Source organism: Haliaeetus albicilla, chromosome 12, assembly GCF_947461875.1.
Source record: "Haliaeetus albicilla chromosome 12, bHalAlb1.1, whole genome shotgun sequence".
In the NCBI taxonomy this organism is placed as follows: Eukaryota; Metazoa; Chordata; class Aves; order Accipitriformes; family Accipitridae; genus Haliaeetus; species Haliaeetus albicilla.
Window position 1 is genome coordinate 24820685 of NC_091494.1, and position 27620 is coordinate 24848304.

Below are 27620 nucleotides of genomic sequence, written 5' to 3' on the forward strand. Positions count from 1 at the left end.
TGGAACCCACGTGCCCTTAAAATAAAAGAATTCAAATCCATAGATCTTTCCCACTAGGAACTGGATTCCATCATGGCAGCAACCACCTTCTGCCCTTCTCATCCAGCCTACAAGGAATCCATCACCCATAGATTTGGTGTGTCAAAGCTGTTCAGACACCATGTCCAACTGGCTATCATCAGCACATGAGCTAACAGTGCCAAGTGAGGTGGCTGAGATAATTGGTACGGGGAGGAGGAATAGGATATCCTAGTGCAGATGTTCTCAGATTTCCTGCTGCATGGACAGCATGCATTAATAGAGAGACTGACTCAGAGACACCTCCCTTCCCACTTGCAATACCGTTGGCCACTCTACCCCAAGCCTGCAATTGCATCACACCCTTGAGGTTGCTGTGACGACTTCCAACAGGGGAAACATAAAACTATTTGGGGTATTTTAGAAACTTTTAATAATATAAGGCAGCTGGGAACATAAGCATCAGACACAGGAAACCCGCTAACACACTGCCGTGGAACAAAATGCAAAGGTTTTAGGACATCACCACAGCGTCAAGAAAGCAGCTTGGCTGGAAAAGCAATGTAGGTTTTTGGTCACTAGGCTGAAGGAAAGGGTTGTGAAAAGTTGTCAATGTGGCTGAAGTGTGGTTATGATCACTGGTTGCCCTGTTGCAGGTAAACTTCTATGCTGTATTGACTTCTATTCTGTGAGAAATCATCAAAAGTAGAGAGTCTGAGCTTTGGAAACACAAAGAGGTATGGTAAAGAGCCATACAAAACAGACAGAAAAATGGAAGAGGAAGTGCAGAAGAACAAGAAGAATAAAGCCTGTCTCTGACATCTCCCTTCTTCGTCTGCATTTTCTTGACAGAGCTTTACTACACAGACTGCCCTAGAGAAAAAAGAAAAGCTTGAAGCCTGAACCATCCTTCTCCTCCTCCTCTGTTTGCATTCCTCCTGCCTTTCTTTCTCCTTATAGCTTTGACATGGAAGGGACAGAATAAATGCAGCTTTGGCATGGCTGTCCAGGCCTGCCCCAGCATGCAGAAAGCACAACCTATGCATGAGGAATTGGGCTAAGAGAGGAACTAAACTACATCAGTTTAATTTTTTTTAATTCTCAAGAGCTTCCTCTGCAGGTGGACGGTAGGAGGGAGACGTGTGTGTTTCAGATGTTTTGGAGTTCAGAACAGCAACCCTGAGGGCAAATTGACTTTTTTTTCTTTTTTCTTCCCTAAGTGTTAAACTCGAGCAAGAGCCTTCCCATTGCCTTGGCTGCTGGGCAACGTTTGGACAGCAGAAGCATTAGTCAGGTTACTGAGGTTGTCTTTCACTTGTTTTGAAAAGTGCTATAGGATTTCTAACACCCACCTAAAGCCAAGCTTTCAAATTACCCCATTAAACATTATGAAAAAGAACATATTCATGGCTCTTTGTAAGATACAGTTGACATAACTCTTTCTCCTGGGGCTGCTGGAGAGAAAAGAGAAATCTGTAGACAGTGGTCAAGTACTTATATCCTTTTCCCTTATGTCCCTGTTCCCACCATGAAAATTCCAAATCAGGATAAGGGAGCCAATTATCAGTGGCAGCTCTGGAGCCTTTATGTGCCAGCCCCCAAGAGCACAGAGGTATAAATCCATCAATGCATGCATGATATAAAAAATTTTATCTGCTTCTTTAACATAGAAAAAAAGCTCACAGGGAAAACCCAAAATGAAAAACGATCTGCAGAGTGTAAAATAAGGCTTCAGAGAGTAAACCAGTATTATTCCTAAAGAACAACATAAAAATTTTCCCTCTTAATGACATCCAAAAGATCACTAACTTCAAGTTACTGCTTGCTGCTGCAAAGAGCTTCCACACTAATCGCATGGCTTAACAGCTGCAGGAGAACTAACATGTACTACAGTAACTTACCCCTGCATGCTGTATTCTCTCAGAAAAAGGCAAGCTCAAAACCAAGCCTGTAAGTTGTAATTTATTCCACACACACACACCCCCAATACACTTAGGGGAGAAAAAAAAACCCAAAACAACTCTTTTTTTAGGTTTTCAAACCCAGAGAAAGAAGCTTTTAAATCACTACATTGTGGTCTTGGAAATTCAGACATCTCTTTCCCTAAATTCTCAGAGGGTCAGTCTGAGTGGGACTTCGTTTGCAAAGTAAGCTCTGCACAATTCAAGGAGCCAACATTCATAACTTGCTGTTCAGGTACTAGGTGAAACAAGTCACTCCTCATCATTAAAAACACTATGCCATGGACAGAACTCTCCAAAGGGTCTCATACCTCATTTATCATATGCTTCAGAATTATTTGAATCAGAGTTTTCTCCAGGAAGCTGAAAGCATAAATCATGAAAATGAGCCACAGTAGAGGCCAGTGCAGTTTGCCTCTCTATGAGGACAGGGAATCTCTTTTTTGTCTTATTGGCAATTTTTCTCAGATGAAAAGAAAACACGAGAGGAAACGAAAGCATGAAACTCCTGCAAGAAAGCACTGCATGCATCATGCTTTAGTACCTGCTCCTGAACCAAGCCCAAAATGGCAGCTATCGTAAGCAGATACGCAGGGAAAAGGAAAAGAGAAAGCCAATCCACTGGTCTTCTAGTTGCTGGTTGAGAAACCTGAAGTTCAGTTTAAATGAAGCCATGAAGTGTCACAAGAGCAACACAGGACTTCATAAGAAACAGAACATCCATCCAAACAGCCTCCACACGGATGAAATGCAATGAGAAATTATAGTTGCCAGATGCAGACTAACAGAATGGGTGAGCAAAATAAGCATGTCTTACCACAAAACCACTTTGTTTTGGAATTTAGAGGAAGTTCTAAACACTGGCGGCTTCTGAAGAAGGGTATGAATAGATGCACTCAAGGCAAAGTATGCAAAGGGGTGACAAGAACTGATATGCAAACACTGCAACAATGTGCAAAAGCTCAATAACAAGGGAGTTTAACTTAGAAAAAATAAATCAGCACCTATATTTAAGTAGCTGGTTTTGCATTTCTATAATTCTGCTGATATCTCTTCCTGTCCATGCCCTTATTATATCCAGCATGCCCATAAACTCACTGCCTTGCTAAGGCTGCAGATGTACATGGTGGCATTTGACAACTTACTTTATCAGCTTGGGTTTTTTAACATTATCACAAAGCCATCAGGAATCGGCTGTTAGGAAAATCATACTGAATCAAATACCTTGCCAGAAAACAAGAAAAGATTTCATTTCAGAGGCGGTGACTTAAAAAAAAGTCAACTCAAAGTCCTGGAGCCATGCTTGTTCCTACTCATACATTATAGAGTACCTTAGAGGGAAATTCTTCCATGATCTTGGAAAAAGCTGTCTTACAACTTCAAATATTAGTTTAGTAAATGGAATAGCTGTAGAGCACCTCTACAATGACATTCAGAAAAAATGCGTACCTTTAATGTGAATCTACTCTCTGTTCAGGGGGATGGTCAGAACTACAGAATATCATTAAAAACACAGCATTTGCATTATGAAGTACTACCTGTTATTTCTGGGTTGCAAAAGGGGTTTGCTGTGTTTCTTAGCTGTTATTCTAGAGGACGGTGGTGGGTTTTTTTCCTCTAAGATTCTCATTTACCAAGGGAGCAATAAACCGGTATTTTGCAATGCTGACTTTCTTCCCTTCAGAAATTCTTTTAACATAAATAGATATTAAATACTTTAAGGCAGATCACTTTATTTAAAATGTCTATAAATATAAAAAGCATTAATAAGACCTCTTAATGCTTGTTTTGTGGTTTGACAGTAAACTTAATGGCTTACAGAGAGGAGTTAAGTTAATATACCCCTGACCAGTAACGTTCTATTTGCTTAAATGCAAGCATCCAAGCCAAAATTAACATTCTGGTTTCTTTTAGAGGCAGCCCGCCATCCTGCAGTGTAGCTGAATAAGCACTGCCTAATATCATGGGGCAAATCCTGTCCCCCAACTAACAGTCACAGAAGACTTACAGAAGTCGTATCGAGGCAGGCAGGAAACAAACATCCCAAGCAGCCAGGAGGCCTTCATTTGCGTGGTTACATAGAGCACAACTGATCCTGCACCAGAGAAGGATGTAACAGATGTTGCCCAAAGGACTTAGGGCTGTGCTATTCCTCATACCACAGTTTTACAGACGAGAAACTACCACACAAAGATTCACCGTGGCTGGTTCAGGCACTACCCAAAGAGTGTGGCTAAGCGAAGAGTTCCGCTAAGGCCGACCAAAACCACATGATTATCCTATCTCTCTTCCTGGAATACATTTTCTGAATTATTCTTCAGCCTCTTTTGCTGGGATGAAGATCAGCTTTCATTATGGCAAATGGAATGTTAAAATCCCCTCTGATTTCCTTGAATTTCACCTTGTTTTATAGCTTCAGAATAAAGGATTTATGCAATGATGCCATCTATATGTTTGCCTATTATTATTCCTCAGTTATCTTCTGATCTTTCCAGCCACTCACAACCAGTTTCCTCAGGGAGGTAGAGCCTGAACAATATTATGTTCCTACAAGTGTGGGAATGTAGGTGGCCAGACAAAGGAGAGACACTCTCTCAGTGCTCCTCTGAAGGCTGAAAAGCTGAAACATAAATTCAAATCCCATCAGAAATCAGAAAAACCACATGGGTGAGCCCCTAGGAGCAATGACTTAACAGTGGGAAGCATTTCAGCTGGACTTCACACCTTAGGAGATGTCAGATGTGTTCCTCAGCCAAGAGTCCACTTCCATGTGCACTCTCTAGTGTCTAATAAAGGGGTGAGCTCACACTACAGCATCAGAACCTAGCTTAAAAGTCCATCAGCCAAATCCATTGGAAACTAAGCTTCAATATTCGTTTAGTAAATGAGTTTAGAAAACCCAACCCATCTATCAGCACCTCTCCACACATATATATTCACACCTGGCAAGCTGATGTTGCCGAGATGTTCTGCAGTACTCCTCAGCCTGGACGGACAACAGTATTCACAGTCATCTTTTGTTTAGGACTTGGTCTATCAGTGTACTAAACCCTAACAATCTTCACAGGCTGATAAAGCTACACAATATAGCGATGCACTAATGGCTACACTGAAATAATTGACCTTTTGGGATGAGGATCATCAAGACAGATGATTAGACATGTGTTTTAGAAGCTCTCACAGCCATAATGCCCTGTCCCAGCCCCAGCAGAACTGTGGAGCACAATGGCAGGTTTTTATTATCTCACTGATCAATCAGTGCAGAACAGATTTTAGGAGGACCCCTGGGCTGCCACTGCAAACAAAAAGCATCAATCACCCCTCTTGAGGTCCCAAGCATCTGACATAAGGAAGAAACTCAGCCTTGACATCTGAATATCCATTTCTGTCAGTTCAAAAAGTGACTTGAGAAGCAGATTCATTCAGAGCTGAACTTATGTTCTGCTTGCTCACTGTAAAACTGGTATGTGAATTTAAAGTTAGAGGAGTGTAGCTTTGAGAAGAAAAAGGCTCTTGTGCCCCCAACAAACACACCCTTAAATGCAGGAAAGCCAGTAAGTAGACCCTGAAGTGATGGTGACATGAATGGCTTTGTTGCAGGAAGACATTTCCTACAAACCAATCCAAATAAATGTAGAGACACAATGAAGCCCTGTTAAGTGACTATTGTCACAGCATGCCAGAAGGCAAAATAAAAGGTAGAGGAAGGGACACAGAAAAGCAGCTTGTTAATGGAAAAGACTGGTTAAACAAACTCCCTGCTTAATCAGCAAAGCATTTCACTACAGGAGAGCTCCCTCACACCAGTGCTTGACAAAGGAATACAAGACCTCTTAAAAAGCTGTTGTCCCATAGCTGGATTATGCACTGAGCATCCCTCACTCAGCTCTTCACTGGGAAGCGTGACCAGTCAATTACCATTAAGAACTGTTATTTTTTTCCAAGCCAATTTGCTGCTCATGAACAACAACAGAGCAGCAGTCAGAATGAACTGTTCCTGGATATTACAATAGCATGGGCAGAGGAATACAAGCTTCCTCCAAGACTTCCTTGTGCAAATGCCTCTGGAAGAACCCCTACCATCTCTGAGCAGAGCTTTCAGTGTCCACATCCAATTTAGCCATTATCTCTTTAATTGCACTGCCAACAAGTGAGTGATTGAGCATTCATTGTGAGAGGCTTTGTGTTCCCTTATCAACTGAGACAGAAGTCTTAACTACTAGGACAGCTAACAAATTAACACCCACACTTCATATGAGCTTGCAATTTCAAAAGGCTCTCCTCACTCCTGGCAGATTGTCTGCAGAATTACTAGAATGCTTCTAAAGGCCAACTCCATCAACTATTCAGAGGTATGATCAGTGCCACGTCATGTAGCACAAGAGGTCCTGGGGTAAAAAGGATGGGATCCACTGGCAGTTTGGTGATAAGTTTGCCATGTTTTCTACAGCAAGCGAGGCAGCCATTTTCATTATATAAAAATCAAAGATAAAAAGTGTTTCTAACTGACTTAAAGCTAGGTTTTCTGCTGGAAATCAGCATGACTGCTGTCTTCAGTAACACTTGGACTGCCCCCTGTTACAATGACCCACAGATTCATCTCTCCTATGAAATAGGTGTGCCATGGAAATCTTTAGGAACCCAAGAAACATCATGTCAGACAAGACCACCTATCCATTCCAGGATACTCTCTTCCAAGGTAAACCATAGCAGTACAAAAAACATGGTAGAAAACACTACTCCAGAACAATTATGGAATGTTTCCTAACTGAAAACTTGCAATTTCAGTTTCAAAGAAGCTTTTTATTGTGATGTCCTTAGGCAAATACAGAGAATCACAAAGATGAGGGAGAAGAAACACATAACACAAGAAAACCAAAACCTTTCCTCACACCTCAAGGTCAAAAGAGTTACCCATTTCAGCCATCAAAGAAGCCAGCTTTAACCTACACTGGATATGATCTGTTTACTCTTGCTTCTTCTTTTGAGAGTAAAGTGCCTACTTACCATATTCATAACTGTGAGGATGAATCTTTGGGCAGCCTCTGCACCATGGTATTGGACCATATCAGCATCTGCCACCACCAGAGTTTCTACTGTGTACTCATTGGTAAGTCTAATGGCATTTCTTCTCTCCCTCCAGTCACTGGTTGATTTCATTTTCTTTTGTCTCTTCTTTTCTAAAAGTCAAAATACTTATTAAGGCTGGCAGATCATAATAAAACATTTATACTCTTTTCAGCAAACATTCTTGTGCACATTCAGATTGCAATGACCTTTAATTAAAGTGTTCTTTGCCGATTAAAAGAAGCAACCAAGAGGTTCCATTGCAAATACATCTGTACCTCTGTGTGCAGATTCATGAGACCACCAGATTACATGCAAATAGGAAAGAGGATGGGAAAAGAGAAGTCAAGAAAAGCAAAAGATTAACTGTAATTCAAACCAAGAAGTCATGCTTTTGCAAAAATCTCAGAAATTGGAAATCTGACTTGTGAAAGGAGTAACATTCCACTATAATGAAACACATGCAAATTAAGGAAAAATCTGTTGAAGAAAACTTTAGGATAGGAGACCATGCTTTGGGATGCAATGTACACTCTAGACTCTGCAGGTTCTCCTTAGCCATGGAAGTTGTAAGATATTCCTGGAGTCAGTATTTCCATCAGTTGCATTTTCACTTGCTACCAGCATTATTAGAGCAATGTAACAGAACACAAGATAGAGTCTGAAAAATTTTAAGCTAAGTCAGACTGTTTTGGAACATGCGTTATTTGCCAACTGCAGAAGTCGCTGGATGAAACCCAGAAGTGCAGAAGGTCAGAGTAGATAAGACCTTCTCAAGCTTTCTTGGCTCATTTATTGCTGTTGGCATGAGCATCAGCACCAGCAGCTGCAGTCACCGGCCACCTACATGCAGAGCTCACATGCCTCTTTATTGTGGTATGTGTACCAAAAGCAGGGGACTCCCTAGACCAGCTGATCCTTAATGAACTTAAGTTACCAGAACCTGTGAAAAGGACCCATTCTAAGGACTAGAAAGTGAAGCAGTGGTCAGCTACCATTAACACAAAAATTAAAACACAGAAGTTAAACCTTCCTTCTTCCAAACTAAGGATCTGATGTATTAGTGATTTGTCCTCTTCTAAACTGAAAGGTGAAATGTGTTTCACAGCTCAAAGGCAGATGTGCAAAGCAGCTGAAGCATGAACAAAGGAAAAATTAAGTTCAGATCTGAGATTGAATCTACTCACTTTGTTGCAGTCACAAAAAAATGTATTCATGTTTTCAATTGTAAAGTGAAAGAAAAGCAAATGAAGTCATTAATTTATTTTGCAATAAGAAACAAACTGCCAAGATTCACTGAAATTGCATCTACTTACTGCTCAGCCTGCAATATACTATGCATAAGATACTGACACTGGTATTAATGCTGATTTCTTTCAATGAAGAAGGAAGCCAAACACACAACAGGTCCTGAAACAGCTTAAACACAACATTCAATGCAAAAGTGACATGGGATAGACCATAATGGATGATCAGACAGATACCTCTTACATCACACTACACATGCTGCTCATTTCCCAGAGCAGAGAATCACATTTCAATTTTCTGTAGATTTAAACTTGAGACCCTCTCTTAGCAAAGGACCATTCTGCAGCAGGCAGATCTGAGTTAGCATTCACTCATCCTGTTTTTCCAGACTGTTTACCAGCTCCCTTACATAATTCATCATGACTTTCCCTTCTTTCCCAGGCTGGTAAATGCACTCAGATCCAGATCACCAGTTTTCCTGACTGACCCTCTTGTATTCAGGGTGATAAACTCCATCAGCTGTAAGTCCCCCAAAGCCCACCTGAAATGGACTCCTTGCCTTCTGCTCATTCATACATTTTCTGTCTTGTCAATATGCATATTTGCAGATGTCCATCCCATATTCCTATTCCGAGTAGTCTAGCAGTCATCCAGTATAGCTCTGCACATGCTTTTCTGCCTAAGGCATTGACTGTAAACACTCGGTACATATTTTAAACTGAGAAAACAACCATGAAATTTGATTTGAATCTTTTTTAAGAGTTTGGAAATATCCCCCTGGGTCTAAAAAGACAGGTAGAAGCCCATGGACAAGCAAAAAATGAAAACTTGGGGTGCTCATAAATAATGAAAGCTACATGCCAGCAGCAAAGATGAAAATAACCAAGTTTCAAGGCTTGTTTTCGCATGGACTGCAGGACGGCTGCAGAAAAGTGTGCAATCACGACAAAGCTGCCACAGAGCAGGGGATCTCTATATTTCTAAGTGCTTTAGAAAGGCAATGAAATAAAATGGAGTGACTATACCAGAAGGAACAAAAGATGAATGCACCTTCGATTTGCCAACTATGAAATGGAGATGACTTCACCAAACTTCTGTGAAAAAGCTCTTGTTTGTCTGTTTGTTTATTCCATTCCATTCCATTCAACTACCCATCCCTCCCTCTGCATAGCCACGCATCTTTAGCTGTGGTACTTTGAAGGTTATCATTTAAATACCAGGGGAGAAAGCAGAGAAAAAGGAAGAGAAGGTAAATCATTCCAGTAAGAACATTGACTTTTTGGGTCTTGCTGCTAGCAATCAGAACCTTCCTAGAAGTAACAGCAATTCCCCATCAAATTCTTATTTTGGTAATTCCCTAATAAATTAAAAGTTTTCAGCTAGTGTAAATCTCCTGCCTATAGAAAAGTTGCTCTTATCGGGGGGCTAGGCCTAGACTCACAGAAATCTGGGCCTGACATTGAATGAGCTGTGTAAAAACACTTAAGTGGAAGAAAATAAATCTGGAGTACTCTGGGTTTTCACTTTAAAAAAAAAATCTCCTTTCTGGTGGAAAAGAAGCTACTTGTGTCAGAGGAGGAACCCACGATGCTAGACTGTAGCTTGCACTCCAGGGAGAAGAGGTCACATCATGGTCATTTGCCATTTGCCCAGCGTGGTCCCTTCTCCAGAGGCAGATGAAGGAATTGGCGAGGCTTTGCTGATTCCACTCGGCCCCTCTTTGCAGAAGGCAGCTGTACAAAACTCTGAAAGGTGTGATTTCTGGATAGCAGCAGTGTAAAGGGACTCCTGGCAAATTGCTGGGTAGTCTTGGTTCACACAAAGCCTCTGGCCCCCATTCCTCCATGAGTTTTACTTGAAGCTGTGGATTGGCTGCTTTCCACTGGGTGGTAGGGATTAGAGGTTGTATGTGGAAAACTACCACCCCACAGACTTGCCTAGAAACACAGCCAAACTGACCTAACTTAGAGAATCTGGGCTCTTACTCTCATCCTCTCCCTCACATTGTCCAAGTGTAAGCTTACCGAGCACTTAAAACAGGCAACATGTAATGGACTAAAGGGAGCCTACAAAGAGCTCAGCTGGTCACCGATGATACACTACAGAAGAAGCAAGGCAAAGCAACACAAGCTACTTGAATAGAAGACTGAGTGTGTGTCTCTTTGGTTTTTTTCTTTTGGATTTCTGTTTTCAAGTTTGTAGCTCCTCTACAGGGTAATTTTTCTTTGTTCTTTCTGTCCTTTTTGTCCTTGCAGAGGGCTACTTTCAGAGTGGTCTCTATTTGCACCTTCCTTCCTGCCACACATGCAAACAATTTTCCAGGATAATCAAGCTTATGGCGAAAATGTAACTATCATTTTGCATGTACGAACCATCCCGAACAGAACAAAGGAAATACACACGTCCCATATCACAGACATTTGATGAAGAGGAGAAAAAGATCCAAAACCAATAGTAAAAACCCTCTTTAAACACATCCGCAACTCATACCTGAGGTGAGTCAACTTTATGGAGGTCAATCAGAAAAAACTCATCTCTAGAGCCTCACTTCAGCAACAAGCCAGCACGGAGAAGTCTCACTCCTGCCCCGCATGATTTATGGGCTATGGGCAGAGAATCCCTCCATGAGTACATGAAACCCCAAACTAAAATAAACATCAGCCATTAAAACAAGGATTAAATGCTCAGTGGATTCTTTATTTGAACAAACTGATGTTACAAATTTTGTGGTGCAGATGTTAAGTGTTACTGTGAAGGCATAAGAGGCCATAAAACATGGGCAGGAGCCTGTCAGAGGAGTTTACATTGTGGGGAGCATACATAACCAAACTGCACGCTATTTTAGGAGTCAGGTGTTCCCTGCTTAAGAGGTCAGAGAACTTCATGTGAAATATGAGCTGAAACAGTCAATCTACAACACACCACGTATATGCTGCGGGTGACTAGGCACAAGGGACATTACTCTTTTGCCAGCCTCTTTGACAGTGTGTTACACAGTCTATCTGGCCAAATATTCCACAAAATTCAGAACTGTTAGGTGATGGGAGAAGCGCGATACACTCCCAGATCCTCAGTATAAAAGGGATGTAACATTGCACAAGCTCATTAGCTGGCTTTTATTTACAGGGTCTTACCTTTCCTTGGCTAGTCACCTGCAAAGCAACATGATCATATCACTTTCTGCTGTCCAGCAGTCTTTGAAATCTTCCTCAGAATGGCAAAAAAACATAGTCCCTACTGCGACCAGGAGCACAACAGAGCTCTTCTGAAGCCTCAGTAGAAAACTCCTCATGTTCAGTGCTTTTTATGGCAACCCAACAGATGTACAATTCCAATGGAACCGCCCCAAATGACCTTTTCCTACTACACACCAAAAGCCCTGTCTAGCAGTGTCTGGTTTTTGGCACATTCTTGCTGTAACTGCAGAGTGCTGTCCTGCTCCTCCTACCTCCCTTCCAACACTATTTCCCAGACTCATCTGAAAAGCAACTTCTCCTCCTATAGCCTTCCACTTTTTTTCTCCCTAATCTTTCCCTTTGTAATTTTAGCTACCTCATTCTAGTTAAACCTACTGAGAGTTTCTGGATGCAGTTCAACAAAAGCCACAAATAAAAGTAAAATTGCAGAGTTCTTTCTGCTAGGCCAGATTTCTCCCTAGAAGCTCTTCTCTATTGCTGCCTTAAAAATCCTCTCCAATTCTTCCTCAGGAAGCCCTCTGCTAACTTCCCTCCACCCATGACCCCTTTAACATCTCTATACCCTCACATGGAAAGCTATCTCTGTTTTCCTTTATGCTGTTACTTCAGCAACATTAAAAGGAGAAGAGAGTATGCAAGTGGGGCAAACAGCTAACATTAGCTCTCCCAGGAGTTTCTAGAGAATCTTTCACTGGTACTCCCATTAGGCAGGCTTTATTAGTTTCACTTAGAAGTAAAATCACCACCTCTCCAAAGCAAAACAGAAAGGAAGAAAAAGATCTTGCACACAAACCAAGCCTAGAAATGAAAGAAAGCAAGTTCTTGAGGTATACGCTTACTAGTTAACCGAAAACAATATGTCAGTCAGAGGAAGGACAAGTTTCCTGAATTATTAGAAGGACAGGATGCCACAAAGTTTCTCTGGTACCAGTAGTAGGATACAAACACCTCTCAAAAGGCTATCAATTCTGTGTTAAAAAGATCATTATACTGCATCTGTGTCTCTTGGGCATTGCTATTTAACCTAGACACTGCACTAATTCCAAAGAAGTTTTCAAATCTAGCATAATGACTTGATTTCATTGCAAATCCAGAAGACAAGGTGTAAAATGGAGCCCAGGAAGGAAGTGAAACAGAAACTGGAAGTCAGCAGCAGCATTTATATCCCAGGACCAGACCAAAAGCAAAACCTAAACAAAATACAGGCAGGCTTCTTTTTTAGTTTGAATTAAGATCAAAGTGTGGTGGTTTGAAACACAGAGAAGAGTGTTTATTATTTAAAAACACATCAAGAGAAATATGCTACTGTTAAATCAATCTACTACTCTTCTTTGGATCTGACAGCAGAGCTGCTTCAAAACTGTTTATTGAACAGCTTCTTCAAAAGACTGACTGCACGGCATCACCATGGTGGATGCCCACAAGCTGTACAAGTCAGCAACCTTGTTTGCTCGGCCTGAGGACCAAGTTGCTCATGGTTATAATCAAGACAAATTTGAACAGGCTTAGAGATCTGAGACTTCCAGGATGACAAAATGCTGCAGCAGTCAGCCCACTGAAGGACATGTGCTAACACAGCCTGAGCTGAAAGAGCAACCACAGATCACGGGAGAGCTCAGAGCTGTGAGATCACCACAGGCACATAAAGGGGACCAGTTCAAAATTCATGGACACAACCAGAAACATCCCTTCACTGCCTCCTGTGGTCTTCACACCCACAGCTCTGTGCATTGGTCACCTTGCAGCTGCCGCTTTCATCCATACAACAACAGAGAGATTCTTTTCAAAACACTGATCTCCTGAAGAAAAAGAAAAAAAAAAAAAACAAACCAAAAAAACCCACCACACTTCAGCTCCAGGGCCCTTGCTCCACACAGTTGCTTCCTTTACATCTTTCCTGTGGCATCCACCTCAGAGTAGATACAAGCAAGGATTGAAGAAGGAAGCTAAGAAGGATAGGCACTATTGGAGTTTCTGCCACAGCCAGCACTACCCAACCTATTTCCAGCCATGGGAACATGGAGCCCCCTTCACCTCTGTCAGGACACAGCACAAAATTGTCCCTGTGCACTGGTCTTTTATACCTCCATTAAAAGCTTGAGATTTCAGATTTACCACAGCTAGCTGATGCCAGTGGGTAGTCCGAAGTTCATGGATTAAAAATGATTGCTCATGCAAATCACAGCTGATAACAGACTGAGAGCTGTCCTCTCATTTTTAATGCCTTGTCCTACAAAACGATTATGCACCCCCGATTTCTTTCTGACTAGAATGGCAGACAAAATCACGTGTCAACTGGTAGGAAAAATCATTGTGTAGCAGAATGAGCCGTTGCTCCCTAATCCACCTCCCAAAAACATTTAGATGGGTTTTTGTTTGTTTGGTTTGGGTTTTTTGTTGTTGTTGGTTTGGTTTGGGGGGTTTGGGTTGGTTTTTTTGTTTGTTTTGGTTGGTTTGGGGGTTTGTTTTGTTTTGTTTTTTACCAAATTACAAGTTCATGACTATTTGTCTGGCACAGCAGCAAAAAGAATTTCAGACAGAAGTCACGAACTCTGTGCTGCATCTCAAACACCAGAGTTTTTATTGCAAAGATTGTTATCCAAATTAGTCTGTGGCTTGGACACATCAGTTAAAACCTTTTTCTTCTGCAAAGCATGCTCAGTCGTCAACATAATGCATCAGGACTTTGTCTTTAATGTCAGGCCTGTAAGACAGCACAGGATAAGCACTATGATCTCTGTCTGCTCACTGGTTCAAATTGTCAGCTGAATTTCAAAGATTGCCACCTCCCGAACTATGTGCGCTCATCTCCTTTTAAAAGGACACCTTCATTGTAGGCTTTCCATCCAGCTAGAAACAAGGACTCACTGATGTAAGACAGAGAAGACAATTTAATGTTACAGAAAGCAGGCACAGTGAGCATGGCTTAATGGTAATACCGTTAAAGTGGGAATGGAAATATCTGCTCTGCCACCCCTCTTAGCCTCTGTGCCTCCATTTCTCATCCTGTATTTGATTTTCTCTGTTACTAGCTGTAAATTCTCCGAAGCTGAATTGACTTCCTTTGTTTGTGACAGACACACAATGATCCCAACTTGCTTGGGGCCATGGGAGAAGATCCTGTAACACAAACATAATTAGGTCCAAGTGATAAGGAGTGATGTACATAAGACTCTGAACTCAGACTCCTCAGTTTTGATCACTTAAACTCAGCAGATGTGAGACCAATCACAAAGCACAGCCCTAACCCACTTCAGGGCTTTAGAGACTACGAAATGCTTGGCTGCAGTTATACTGTGAAAAATGGCATCATTGGCCTCCAGGTTTATTTTATTTTAATGAGTCTTTAGTGAACGTGCTTAGTTTGCAAAGAATGTTTTTACAACTGCCAGCCTTACCAACCCATCCTGGGCTTTGGCAGCTGAACTCCAATTGCTTCTGCTGAGGCTGGAAGAGCCCCGGGACTCACCAAACCCAGGGCTCCCCACCTACAGTCTGACCTCACCATTACACCTATACCTTGAGAGAGGTGGCAGACCTCCTTGAAAGCCGGGCAAAAGCCAGTGAAGAATACAGGTTCATCTCCCATAATGATGCTGACTCAGCAGGTCAAAGTGAAGTAAAAAGTATCATAGTAGTTATTTTTAATCCCTAATGTATACAGATATGTCAAACTACACAGGGAACAGATCAGCTGAGAAAGAAACTGGCAGTTTAGAGCAACTTTCAGATCCAAAGGCTCTTGGTACCACTGCCAGCTCAGAGTTAGTAGCCCTAATTTGCAAATAAAGAAGCTGTTTGAGAGTTAGAGGTTACAGTCTAAATGGCCTCTAAATTTCTGGGCCTTCAGTCTTGGGTTCACAGTCTGGGACACCTATGACTGATCACTCATAATTACAAACTACCTCAAAGGAAGCTTAGAGTTTTGAATGGAGGCAAAACCTGCCCCCAAGTGTTCCCATCTTGGCCACACAAACATGTAGGTGCCCAACGCTTGGTAGCTTTTATAAGAAAGATCCCAAGGGATCTACTGAAGGTCAAAGGTCAAATAAATTGGGAGTTGAGGCCAACAGAGGCCCAATTCCCAACTCTTGGCTCTAACCCCAAGATACGATTTATGATGATATGGAAAAAAACCAGAGACAGCTAAAAGGTAACTGATGTACCTTAGTCTCCTTGGAGCCACCTGTCTGCGTTTCTAGCCAGAATGACCACTTGAATACACATGAACATCATGACACAAGGATGGCATACACCAGACAACCTAGCTCACTACCACCTGCCAGTTTATATTTCGTTAAGTTCCAATGGAAACTAGCACTATGTTTTATTAGGAACCAAGTGAAGGAGCAATACAGCTCTACTGCGTGCAGCTGCTCTGGAAGGGGAAGAAATCCATGCATTACACATATCTGCATCTCCTTTTTTTTGGTCTCTGTTGCACCTTGACAGTGAAGGAAGAAGAAACTGGAGTCCCTCCTGCTTCACATTATCCATGCTGCCCTCATGCTGAGGGCTGCAACCAGAACAGACCAGCAATAAAACTTCACTTGCCACATGTGATGGAAAAAGACAACTTCTGAATGGTAGACTGCTCCAAAAGGCTGCTGTTTACCAGCCATAAGGAAACAATCACACACTTGCAGGGAAAATCCAGACTCCCTGTTTGGAAGACCACGGAGCTGGAGAAACCAAGGGATTTATCCACACAAGTAAGACATACTCTCATGGGTAAAGTACCGAATTTCTGATACAAGGAATACTTCTATGCTTGCAAACACTTAATCACATTACATCTCCTGGATAGCCCATTGCTGAAATCCTTGCTTTAATTCTTCAACAGATGCTTCCTAATATGGACTAATACAGGTTGCATTACATCTTTCTATTTTTAGTGCACATGTTTTTTGGCCATAACGACTGCTATTTCAGGCCAAGCCAAACCTGCAGAGAAAACACAGCTAAGAGACAATGATTAAAGATGGGGAAATGCAACATAGCAGTAACATATGTTTAGGATTTATACCTGTTCAGGAATAGCGTTCCCTACATTTGATACCTGCATACTAGCACTTATTTAAATTATTACCAGCCTTGATTAATTGTTAAAACAGATTGAGAAGTAACTATACAAAGAAGCAATGCATTGTTATTTTGTGAATTAAAAGGTTGATCTTACCGTCTTTTCACTATATGCTTCTCTCCATGCAGCACATTTGCATTAAAGGAAAACTGGTTCATTTAAACTGACAAAAGGGTTTAAAGCAAACCCACATTTAAGAGTAATTTGTGAGGTCTATATCATAAACATGAAATAACAACCTTCCCTCCAAAGACAAGCTGCTCTCTCTCATGCTCCTGGACTGTATTTTATATTAAATCCCTTCTATGTAAGGGGACTTTAATACATCACTGGAGACCTTTGGAAAAGTTATAACAGAACTTACATTTCCCAGAGAAACAGAAAGTTTTATGACATGGTTAGAAGAGATTCCTATGCTTTCATAACATGGTTTGATGCTGTCTTTAACATTGATATTTTCTCTCACCAAGGAAAACTGAAAAATTTTCCCATCCATAGACTTTGATGGCATAGGAAACATGCAAAATATGTGACCAGATCTCAGCAAATTAAACTACTGTTGTTCCATGATAGTTAACATAACTATATCCATTTAATGCAGGTGAGGGTGTGGGGGATATTGTCACATGGGAAGAGCTTTATTGTATATATTACAAGGTCACAGAGAGACAGGGCAATGAAAGAAGCCCTATCATCTCAGGTGTTTTCTACCCCCATTCTTAGCTACAGGTGGCTAATAAAGGAGACAGTACAGCTCCCTTGCAGTCCTCTCTGGTCCGCCCATTTCATGTCTACCATAAGCTATTCCTATGGGGTCAGAGATTGGTGGGAATCACATATACTGCCAAAACACAGATTAGCCCTGCAGCTACCTCTTGTCCCTACAAATAAATTGAGAAGTCTATTCGTGGAGGTCTAGGCCAAACCCAATGGCACTGCAAAAATCATGTATGATGCATTAAGAGAGATCTCCTTCTCTCCCACCTGGCTTATCTGTAGAGAAATTCTTATTTATATGTATTAAAACCTACAAACAAAACTCCCTATGGCTCCATTCTCTCTCCAGAAAGACCACTAGTCTAGGACCTTTGACAAGAAAGTCAAACTTGTTCTTTAAAATCAGAACAGTGTATGATAGCAGGTTTGTGCCCCAGATGCAGCCCAGTGTCTAGAGATGAGAACCGAAGAAGTGTTTCACATCACTGGTGTGAAGCTATTTCCCATGTTCCTAATGATGCCATGCTTCAGAGCAAATGAAACCCAACCATTCCTTCCTTCCCCCTCACAGCACATGCACCTGGAAACCTTTTAATAGGTTTTCTGTTTGCCTCACAGGGGCTTATGTTCATGTCTGAGCGGAAATGTGCATTGTGACTTGAACTCTTTCTCCTGCTGGATGAGAGGTGATAAAAAAAATACTTATACACATATCATATGACTAACAATAGCACCTGGCCCACGGTGATGGGATCTGTCCTTTGCTGATGGAGCACTTCAGAATTTAAACAAAAGAATTAAAACATCAGCCCTGAATCCACAGACCTGGGATTTTGTTTTTTAACCCCTTAGTAGGCACTTTCAGATTCAAATCTCAAAGATCCAGTCATGCAAGACCCTAAGTACTTTCCCATTCCTGACTACAGCCAGATTAATCCTCTTAAACAGATTATTCCAGGAGAAATTTGGCTCCTACAAAGTTCTCCTGCAGCTCTAAAAATAATTTTGAGTGCTGTAGGACATGTTACGCCACTTAGACTAAAGGAGTTGTTTCAGAGATTTTAACAACCACTTACAAACCAGACTGCTAGCATTACCTAGCCCCAAGGAACTGTTCAGCTCAGTTTCCCTCTCCCATGGCCGGGGTCTGCAAGGAAAGTACCACGCTTCTGGGTGGAACGCAAGAGGAATGCCCTTGGAAAGCTGTGCTCTCTATCCCCTCAGTAGCGCTGACACCTGGCACTTCCTGATTAGGTTCATTTTGCTTTCTTGAAATGCTTGCTTCCTCCCCCTACACATATTCACACAAGTCATTATATCACCATGCATCTTTTTTTACAATCAATTAAGTTCATATATCACTGGACCACTACTGACAACAGAAATTTGTGATTGAGCAATTTAGCCCTGTCTAAATTCTTAAGACAAGATCAATAAACATTAAAAATTCAGCATCTGATGCTTTGTATTTTATTTGAATTCCAAATAACCCCAGATCATGCCAGTTACTGCTGAATTACAAAATTTTAAGAAGAAAATACCTTTAGAGGTGATTCTTGTCTGTTCAGAAAATACAAAAAGAACAGCAAAGGACTGGAAAATGCCCAAGCATGGCAATTCTGCAGCTTTGAAAAATACTCATTTTATATTGTATTTACACAGACATGTATTTTTCTGTTGTTGCATAATACAGGATGTGTATCTAAAATGTCTAGCATGTGAATATTTCCCACGTATTTACAACCTCCATTCTTTCCTGCCAAGTTTTAGCCTGGATGAGCCAAATTACAAGCCACTGAAAAACAACCTCTAGTACAAATCTGAACAGTCCTTCACACTGCCAGTTGGTGCGTACCATAGTAAAGAGACCTTTTCCCAGGAGAAACTCTGGAAGCATGCCCCTAGATCATCATTTCCACACAATTTCATTAGGAATGGACCTTTTGTGTGTCAGAGAGGATTAATTTTTTTGTTTCTAAACTCCTTGTGCACAAAAGTTAATCCAAACCAGACAGGAGTCAATTAGGTCGTTAACGTGCTAAGCCTATTAACAGCCAGGACTTACATTTCTTTCCCGCAACAATGAAAAACATTCAGGAGTCTGCCTTTAAGTGGCAAGGCCCATGAGCAATTTCATTATTTTATGACACGGCTACTTGAAGCGGTGGCTGTTTGCACGAGCAAGCAGCACTCCCCACTGTGCAGCAGTCAGGTGCTTTCCTCCCTTTTTTAGCATAGCCAGCCTGCAGTCAACACAAAGGATAAGCACCCAAGGGATACAAATTCTGTTCTCAGCTGTTCTGCAAACTTCTGTGTGATCCCGGGGCAGGGCAGGGAATCACACAGTCCCAGATTTTCCTCACCTACCTGCTGGGGGAGGGACTAAAGCTATCCTGGTCTCCCGCAAGAGTGAGAAAAGCCCACATTCTCCCCAAACCCAGTCCTAGCTTAGCCCCTCAAGTAACACCAGTTAGAAAAAAGTCCAGTCACAGAACAAGATCCATAGCCTTAAATAAATTTTACATCAGACTATTAATCTCCCTCTGCCTCAAGCCAGAAACACACTCAGCCCATGTGGCCTGGCCACCACGTTTGCCTGAGCAGAGCTATGGTAGTAGTGTGTGCGCATGTGTGCATGTGTGTGCTCTTAGCGCAACAAATAAGAACTTCAGTGACTTTCCTTGCAGTAGGGACTCTAGTTCCTCAGGCTGTCCATGGATTAGGAACCTAACAGATACGTAATTACTTTTGCTGACACACAGAGTTAAGTGCAATCACATCATGTAAGACCAAGGGTCCACCTAGCCCGTGCCATGAGGTCCCCCAAGCTCAGGACCTGCCTGTCAATCGCCTCTGGGCCAACATGAGGAGGACAAAGCTTGCAGGGAGGATCCCAGCAACTGTGGGGTCTATTCATATTCCCTTTTGGACAAAGCAGAGAAGAGCAGCATGTAGTGCGTCCCCAGAAGCCTTTAGGAAGCAGTAGCTGCTACCGGAAACACTTTTTTTCAGTGTCCCCTTTTAATGTCTTATTTTTACAGTTCTGATACCTTGGTACTCACTCACCTCCTCTTTCCATTTATGATCCCATATAATTACCCAGTGTCTCCCCAATTTCCTTTCCTTTAGTCCCTCTTCTCAGGGAGGAAATTTCAGTTCTGCCAAGGACAGGCAGCACCCTGCCTCGAGACAGAAGGTCAGAGGGTTCAGTGGCAAAAGGATGAGGCAGATTTCCTGGACTGGTTTTGGTTCAGTTCAGCTTTTAACTAATGGCTGTCTTATTTTTACAGTGTAAGAATTCTGAAATGCATTTTCTATGAACACAGTGCTGCAACACCTACAGTACTTGGCTAGGAAATCAGAGTGGTGCTGAATTCTGACGTTTCCTCTAAAAAGAGACATAGGGGATCTGTAACGCTAACCAGAACCAAGATTTCATACTCAGAGAATCAAGAAGATTGGCTTGCTTAGTCTAAACCCATGAGAATGATAAACCTGCTGAACTACTAAGAGCTCAACTCCACAGAGGAGAAAATAAAGGTCCTGGCTACAGGATTTACCAACAGGCAGTGCCAGCTAGAAGGCAAACTTATGAGCTAGCACAGGTCATCTCTGCTGGTACATAGGCTTGGTTAAATAAAAAAAAAAAAGAAAGATACAAAAACTGAGAGATACAGGCAAACTAAGTTCATGGCTGCCTATTCCAGTCAGTTCCTTCAGACCTCTTCTTCCACTGCTGTTCCCAATAAGGAAGACCTTTGTGCCTCCCGCTGCTGCCATGTCCCTTTACGTCCCACAACAGCTTTTGTTCCTGACCACTTAACTGTTCCCATACTAGCAAGTCTTACTCTTGTACCGATTAAACCTGCCAGTCCTGCTTCCCATTTTGTCCCTTTGGCAGCCCAGTAGAAGACAGCATAGATGCCTTGCTATGATCAGTGAATACAGTTAGCCATTTTCTCTTGAAAAATGATAGGAAATAACAATATCAACATCTGTTTTATTATTAACACCAAACAAACAAACAAAATACTCAAATGAAAAGGGTGAAGACAGCTGCATCTTTTCAGCATTTCAAGTGGTAAGCATTAGAACACCAGCAAGGTTTGCAGCAGTTCACAGGCACACACTCCAAGTGCAAAATTATAGTAAAGCTACTGACATTCTGTTGTGCCTTGGCTGGAGGAAGGTGAAAGACAGGAGAAAAATATTGCCAGGAGGACCATCACCAAAGAACTGGATCTCGTTACTGTTGGTCTCCCATTCCAATGGAGACTCTAGGGCTTAAAATCAGATCCACAATCATTACTTTTTTTAATTTTATTTAAAAACCAACTTCAACGTTGTCACGCTGGGTCACAACTGAAGACTGACAATTTGGAACACACCACTAGCATCTCACATACCTATGGAGACCCATAGGAGTTAAGTCCAGGATCCTAACACTGGCAAGGTGTGTCAGCATGACACTGGGAACTGAATCCAGAGCGTTAGAGAATGTCTACTATCAACTGCTAGACACGCAATTAAAATCTAAATCATTGCCATTTCTCAGGAAGCTGGTTCATCTCCCAACTCTTGTTATATTACAGAAACCCCACTGAAACAATATATCTCATATTGCTAAACTATTTAAGCAGAAAAGCACTAGAAATTGCTTGAGAGGTTGTTGTTCGGTCCAGAATAGCTTCACACACGAGGCACATCTGTATCCACAGCCAGTGTAACAGGATGGCAGACAAAAACTGCTCAAGCACTCAACCACCTAACTTACACAGGATCACTGCTGTCACAGCTGTAGCTCCTTCAATATCCAATCTAGCTAAATTAAAGTTAACCTAGGGATACCTATATGAGTTGCTATCACATTTTGGACTCCCAGACCTCAAGCCTGGGTTCACAGATCTCCAAGGAAAGCCAAACACCTTAAAAGTTTCTTTGCGATCTCTGTGAGCTCATTCCCTCTAACTCAAGGCAAGAGGGGGGGAAAAAAAAGTTCCATTTATCTCACAAAACCTTAAAGCAAACAGTTTAAAAGTTGCCAGTCAAAGAAACAAAAAGCCCTATAGCATGATAGCTAGAGCTTAAGTTTGCCAGGTCAAACTCCAGAAAGAAAAAGCAAAATCAAGTCCCTAGTTAAAAAAAATTACCTTTCGGAACTACATCTGGCAGTTTCAAATGCATATAAGGCCATATAAAAGCAATAAAAAAAAAATAATACAAAGTCTGCCCAGTTGACTGTGTACCCTGATACACTCTATTATGGATCGTGTGCTCTGCTAGACAGAAGTAAAAATGATGACATGTGAGAAGCTGAAAAAGAAAGCAAGTTGTTTTACAAAAGGAACTGTGCATCTCTTCCCCTCTCCAGATATCTTTTCATCCTGTTATGAGCTGGATCCCTGGAGCTGGACTCCACAGATGATACTTTCTTATAATTTAATCAGAAGTATCCGCATTGACGCTTTCCACATTCTGAAATGCAAGTATCACCATTCTATCCATGCTGACTTGGCACAACCCTAGTGGAAAGGCGAGATGAAAGAGCACACCTCACCACTGACTACAGTTTCAAAATTTGGGCCTTTGCTAAAAACATTGTGAATACCTTCCTGAGCAGTGGTCACATTGCATGGTTAAAGCAGAAGTTTACTCTGACCCATCATCAAGTTTATGTTCTCACAAATTGAAGGTTACAGCATATATCCTAACAATTTTTATACTTGTAATGTGACTCCTGCTTGAGGTAGCAGAAGGATTCATTAATGCATGTCATTTTTCACTAGCCCCAGCTGCCTGAATGCTTGAATTACAAAATACAGACATATCTGGCAGAACAACAGTTAAAAATATAATTGCATATTCATGGCTGCTCTCTTGAGCCACTTCAAGCTCACCTGCTACAACCTTGCAGTGCTCATCAGGAATGTGCGACTTCATGGGATGGCTTGATTTAGTGGATCGTCTTCGCCTGATGAAGTGTTCTTTTCCACTAAATGAGGTCTCTGATGTATTCACTGGTTGTATTAGCATGTGCTCTGATCCAATTTGGATATAGCCAACCTGTCCACAAAAGAGAACAAAAAAATACCCCATCAGTTTGGTATCCTAACCTTGTCTATCAACCCAGTCTGAACCTAGACCATTTCACTGCAATCATTATTTACAGTGTGAGGAAATGAAAAGTGATTATGATTGTGTTCAGTCTGCATCATGCAGACTAAAGAACTTTATCTGCTTCTCATATTTATTTTTTGTATCACTGAGCACTATTTAGAAACACTGTGCACTGCACATGTACAAAGAAAAGGTGGGGGTTCTTGTCAACACCTTTCCTTTCCCTTTTTTCTCTCCCTCCAGCAAGAGCATCACTCTAGCTGGAAGCCTAAATACATATGTCTTGAGATGCTCAGCTCACATGAGGACAAATAAATTCTATTAACAAAAATCCTTTCATAATCACCTTTCTAACTGCCAGCTGGAATTGCATTGTTATTAAATGGCATTTACTATCTCAGTAGAGCAAAGAGGCGAGATTGCCTGCAAACAGGACACCGCCTGTGTGTATCAGTGTTGCAGACAACACTAAGTGAATTGATGTCCTAAGTATGACTTGTAGAGACACCTACATTTTTTTGGTGTGGGGATCAAATACCTCTTCTTGACTACAATAGGGGTCACATAGTAAGCACTGCTCTCCCTGCAAGCCATGGGTTGGGTTTCAGAGCTCAAGCTGGGAATGGACAGTTGTACCTTCCCAGTCACGAGATTTTCCACCATCCCTGGAACAAGTAACACACAAGGAAGGCAAAGACCCTGTCTAAATAACAGTAGACTCCATAGGCTACCGGTCAGAGCACTAAACCCCTACCTTTCTTGCACCAAGTCCAGACCTTACACCAGGGCTGGCAAGAACATCTTTGGAAGGCAGCTTCTGCCACAGGAGAGCCCTCCTCTGCTTGCAACCCAGGGTTTTTAAGGTTCTTTTATGCCTTTTCCACTCCTTTTCTGGCACGAAGACAGTGAAAGCAAAGATATCACCTTAAAACTACAAAGCCTCCAGGTTTAGTAATCAACACTGAGGTTATAACACATTGGAGAAAGTGAGTATGTACAATGAGGGTTTCTTACTTACTTTTCATTGTACTAACCCAATGATTATTTGTATTGCAATTAAAAGTCTCGAAATACAGCTCTTTACCATATAGCCCCGAGAAAACTCTCTAGGTCTGATCCAATTTCTGCTAGCAACAGAAGACCTCATTTGGCCTGCCAGGAGGCATCAGATTGTGCCTATGGTACATCTTATAGGTAAAGGACCTTACAAAGGGGTCCTGCTAGGTTTCATGCCTACAACACCCATTCTATACATATAAAGAGAGACCAGACTTCCCCCCCACTCCCCACCCCACCCCATATTCTGTGCCAGCCAGGCAACCATCCAAATAAATGCTCTGCACGTACATGCAAATACTATATATCCAACAGCTGACTGTACTAATATGATTTATAATATACATTACATACATACTGTATATTGTACATTTCCACACCTCCCTGCCAAATTCAGTCTTCACGTACACCCAGGAAATCCCTTTGGCCTAGTATTTCCAGCAAGAGAAATTTCTGCTAATAGAAATGAGAGCTCTCCTCTTTTGACAGCCATACTAACTGAACAACATTCAAGGGAAACCAGAATCTCTCAGAAAGGGTCACCAATTTCAAAAGTGCACTTGGAGAAAAAAAAAAAAAAAACAAAAAACCCAGTCTCTCTATTTGCCATGGCTGCAAAGCATGACAGTAACAATTAGTCCCCTGTCTCTAAAGGGACAGGAGACACCTCTTTTGGGGTCTTTCAAAAGAAACCTTGCCCCAAGGTCAATACTGATTAAGTATAAAATGCCTTGATACCTCCCAGAAGGGCTCCCATTTTTTAAGAAAAATTGACATTATTTCTTGGCCCCACAGAATGCATACCAGTTTACAAGACCCACTCTGCCCTGGAGTTTCCAAAAGGGCTGCCTCTTCATTTAAATTACAAGTTGGGCTTTGTTAGAATTGTTTCAGAGACAGCAAAAGCTCTAGTGACTTCTTCTTCCAGCTTCCTTTACGATGCTCTCCACTACTTCCCCTCCTTGTTCCAATCTTCCAGCTGGGAGGTAGCCCCAGCCCCCTTTTTTAATATAGGTTTTAATTATTTAGAAGAAGGGTTGTAAATCTGGTACCATGGTACTAAAAGCCACACCAGAGCTCCTGAAAGACTGCCAACCATTTTTGTTGGTGCCAAAAATATGTAAGAAGTAGTCAGTTTCATCACCACCCGACATTATCCCAACTTTCTGGCATCAAGTGTGAAAATAATTTAAACCATTGGAAAGGACTTATGTTTCACATTTGGTTTGGAATTGTGAAACCTATGGAGGGAAAGAGCCATGCGTCTTCACCCTGGAATAGGTTAAGAAGCAATCTCCAGTTTAATCTGACAAGCCAAGTAGAGTTTCAAGCAGGAAGGATTTGCAGGATCAGGCCTGTAAAGTATTCCTAGGGAGTTAAATTTTCCCCAAACTTGCCAGTTGGGTTCTAAAGAGTCCTCAAACCTGTTGGCCCAGATGAGATCTTTTGGACCTGGTAACTTGAATACTCTGGTCATTATTTTGCTTTTTCTGTAAGAAATGCATTCCTCGTGTTGCTTCCCTCAAACCCTCCAACTACCAGATACTATACTGTGCTAAACTCAGCATGAGATATCAGACATCAGCACTAGACAAATACTCTACGCTTTTCTTCTCTAGTCTGTATGATGTTCAAGGACTGCAGAAAGCTGGATTTTGAAGACAAAGAAGTAAAACAGAAGACCATGTAACTGTCAGAGCTATTTTTCCCCACATCTCTGGAAATCATTCCAATTAAATAAAATGCTTTGGATCTGCCAATTCACATTCGTCTGGGGAGATGCATATCAAAAGCTGGGATACTCCCTCTCATCCTTCTTTCACTGTGAGAGCCCGTATGAACAGAACCTGCCGCTGTGCCAGACCCCAGTATCACTTAGTGTCCAGGAAAGCAGCTGCTGCCCAGCCCCACCATCCCAGAGCACCCGAGACACAGGAGTCATCAGGAGCCCAAAAATTCATAGGGTCACAGAAGTTCATCATCATCTGCATTATTAATCTAACCTAGATTTTACAGTTAGTATGACAGGGCCATATAGCTGACAGAATCATGCAGCTCAACTAACAGGAAAGGCTGAAATGATTTCGGCCTCAAAAGGCAGACAACCAAACTGACAAGTTTATGAAAATAAACAATAATCCACACTTCCCACTACAGCCCCACTCACCACCGTGCTTAACGGTGGCTATATCTTTCACATTACAGATATTTCCTAACCTTAATTTAGAAGTCAGCTCAACATTGCTCACTAGCAAAAAAGGCCCTGTTCTTCAAACCACCAAAATACTCTCACATGCTTTTATCCAGAGTTTTACACATACATTGGTCACTCGAGCAATCTGCTCACTCTCTAATCTACTCTTGTACTACCAGTGGTTCACTCTTCTTCCACACATTATCTTCCTTGCCACTGGAGCTTTTCTTAGGCTAAATGACAGCAGGGAAAGGAGAAAGGTCCTCACACCGTATCGCTGAAATTACAACCATAACAACGGGACTGTTAGTGCTGGCACTCAAATAGCATTTGTAATCACATCGCCCTGCTTCGCTGGCTTCACTATTCTGTCTCTGTCCCCTGGTAGTACTGGTGGAGCTACAACAGCTCGAGGGCTAACTCGGGACAGGAATCCAAATCTCCAGCGTTGTCTGCACGTGGTTCTGGACCTTCCCACACATTAATACTCTCCAACAATTACACTGTTTTTCCAGCCCTTTTTATTTTCACAACATCTTTGAACGAGATCTGTGAAATGCTGAATCTTTAACAGATTTTTCTTTCACTCCTAAGTGTTCATTAGTTACATACATATGAACATGCTGAAAAGAGAACAGTTTTAAACATCTGACAAATTCCATCCCCTTCCCAATTTCTCAACCATTACACTGTAAATCTTAGTTTAACCATTTCCTCAAAGTTAAAAGGAAATTAATATTTGAAGTGCTGAACAAAAAACAACACAAATACTGTTTAATAAACTACACGTGGCTTTTAGTCCTGTCCTTATTAACCATGCTTCAGCTTTAAGTTAGTTATTATTTACAAGTGCAATTCAAGCAAATTTAAAACAAGAGCTTTAAATTAGGTCTTGCTCTAGTGTCATTTCAGGTTTACACTCAGTTATGAAAGCAGATCATACCCAGGAATGTCTGACTGCA

The 27620-nt window shown here is 41.6% G+C and overlaps 1 protein-coding gene across 2 annotated transcripts in view; it reads right to left on the minus strand.

The window, feature by feature from the left end:
* Positions 1-27620, minus strand: part of ADAMTS17 (ADAM metallopeptidase with thrombospondin type 1 motif 17) — a 198389-nt gene that overhangs the window by 163654 nt on the left and 7115 nt on the right. For both annotated transcript variants that reach the window (XM_069798522.1, XM_069798521.1), the window contains exons 3-4: positions 23189-23354; positions 6987-7159 (exon numbers count right to left, since the gene is read on the minus strand). In XM_069798522.1, coding sequence (XP_069654623.1) covers positions 6987-7159; positions 23189-23354 — 339 coding nt within the window. The remainder of the gene's footprint in view (positions 1-6986; positions 7160-23188; positions 23355-27620) is intronic.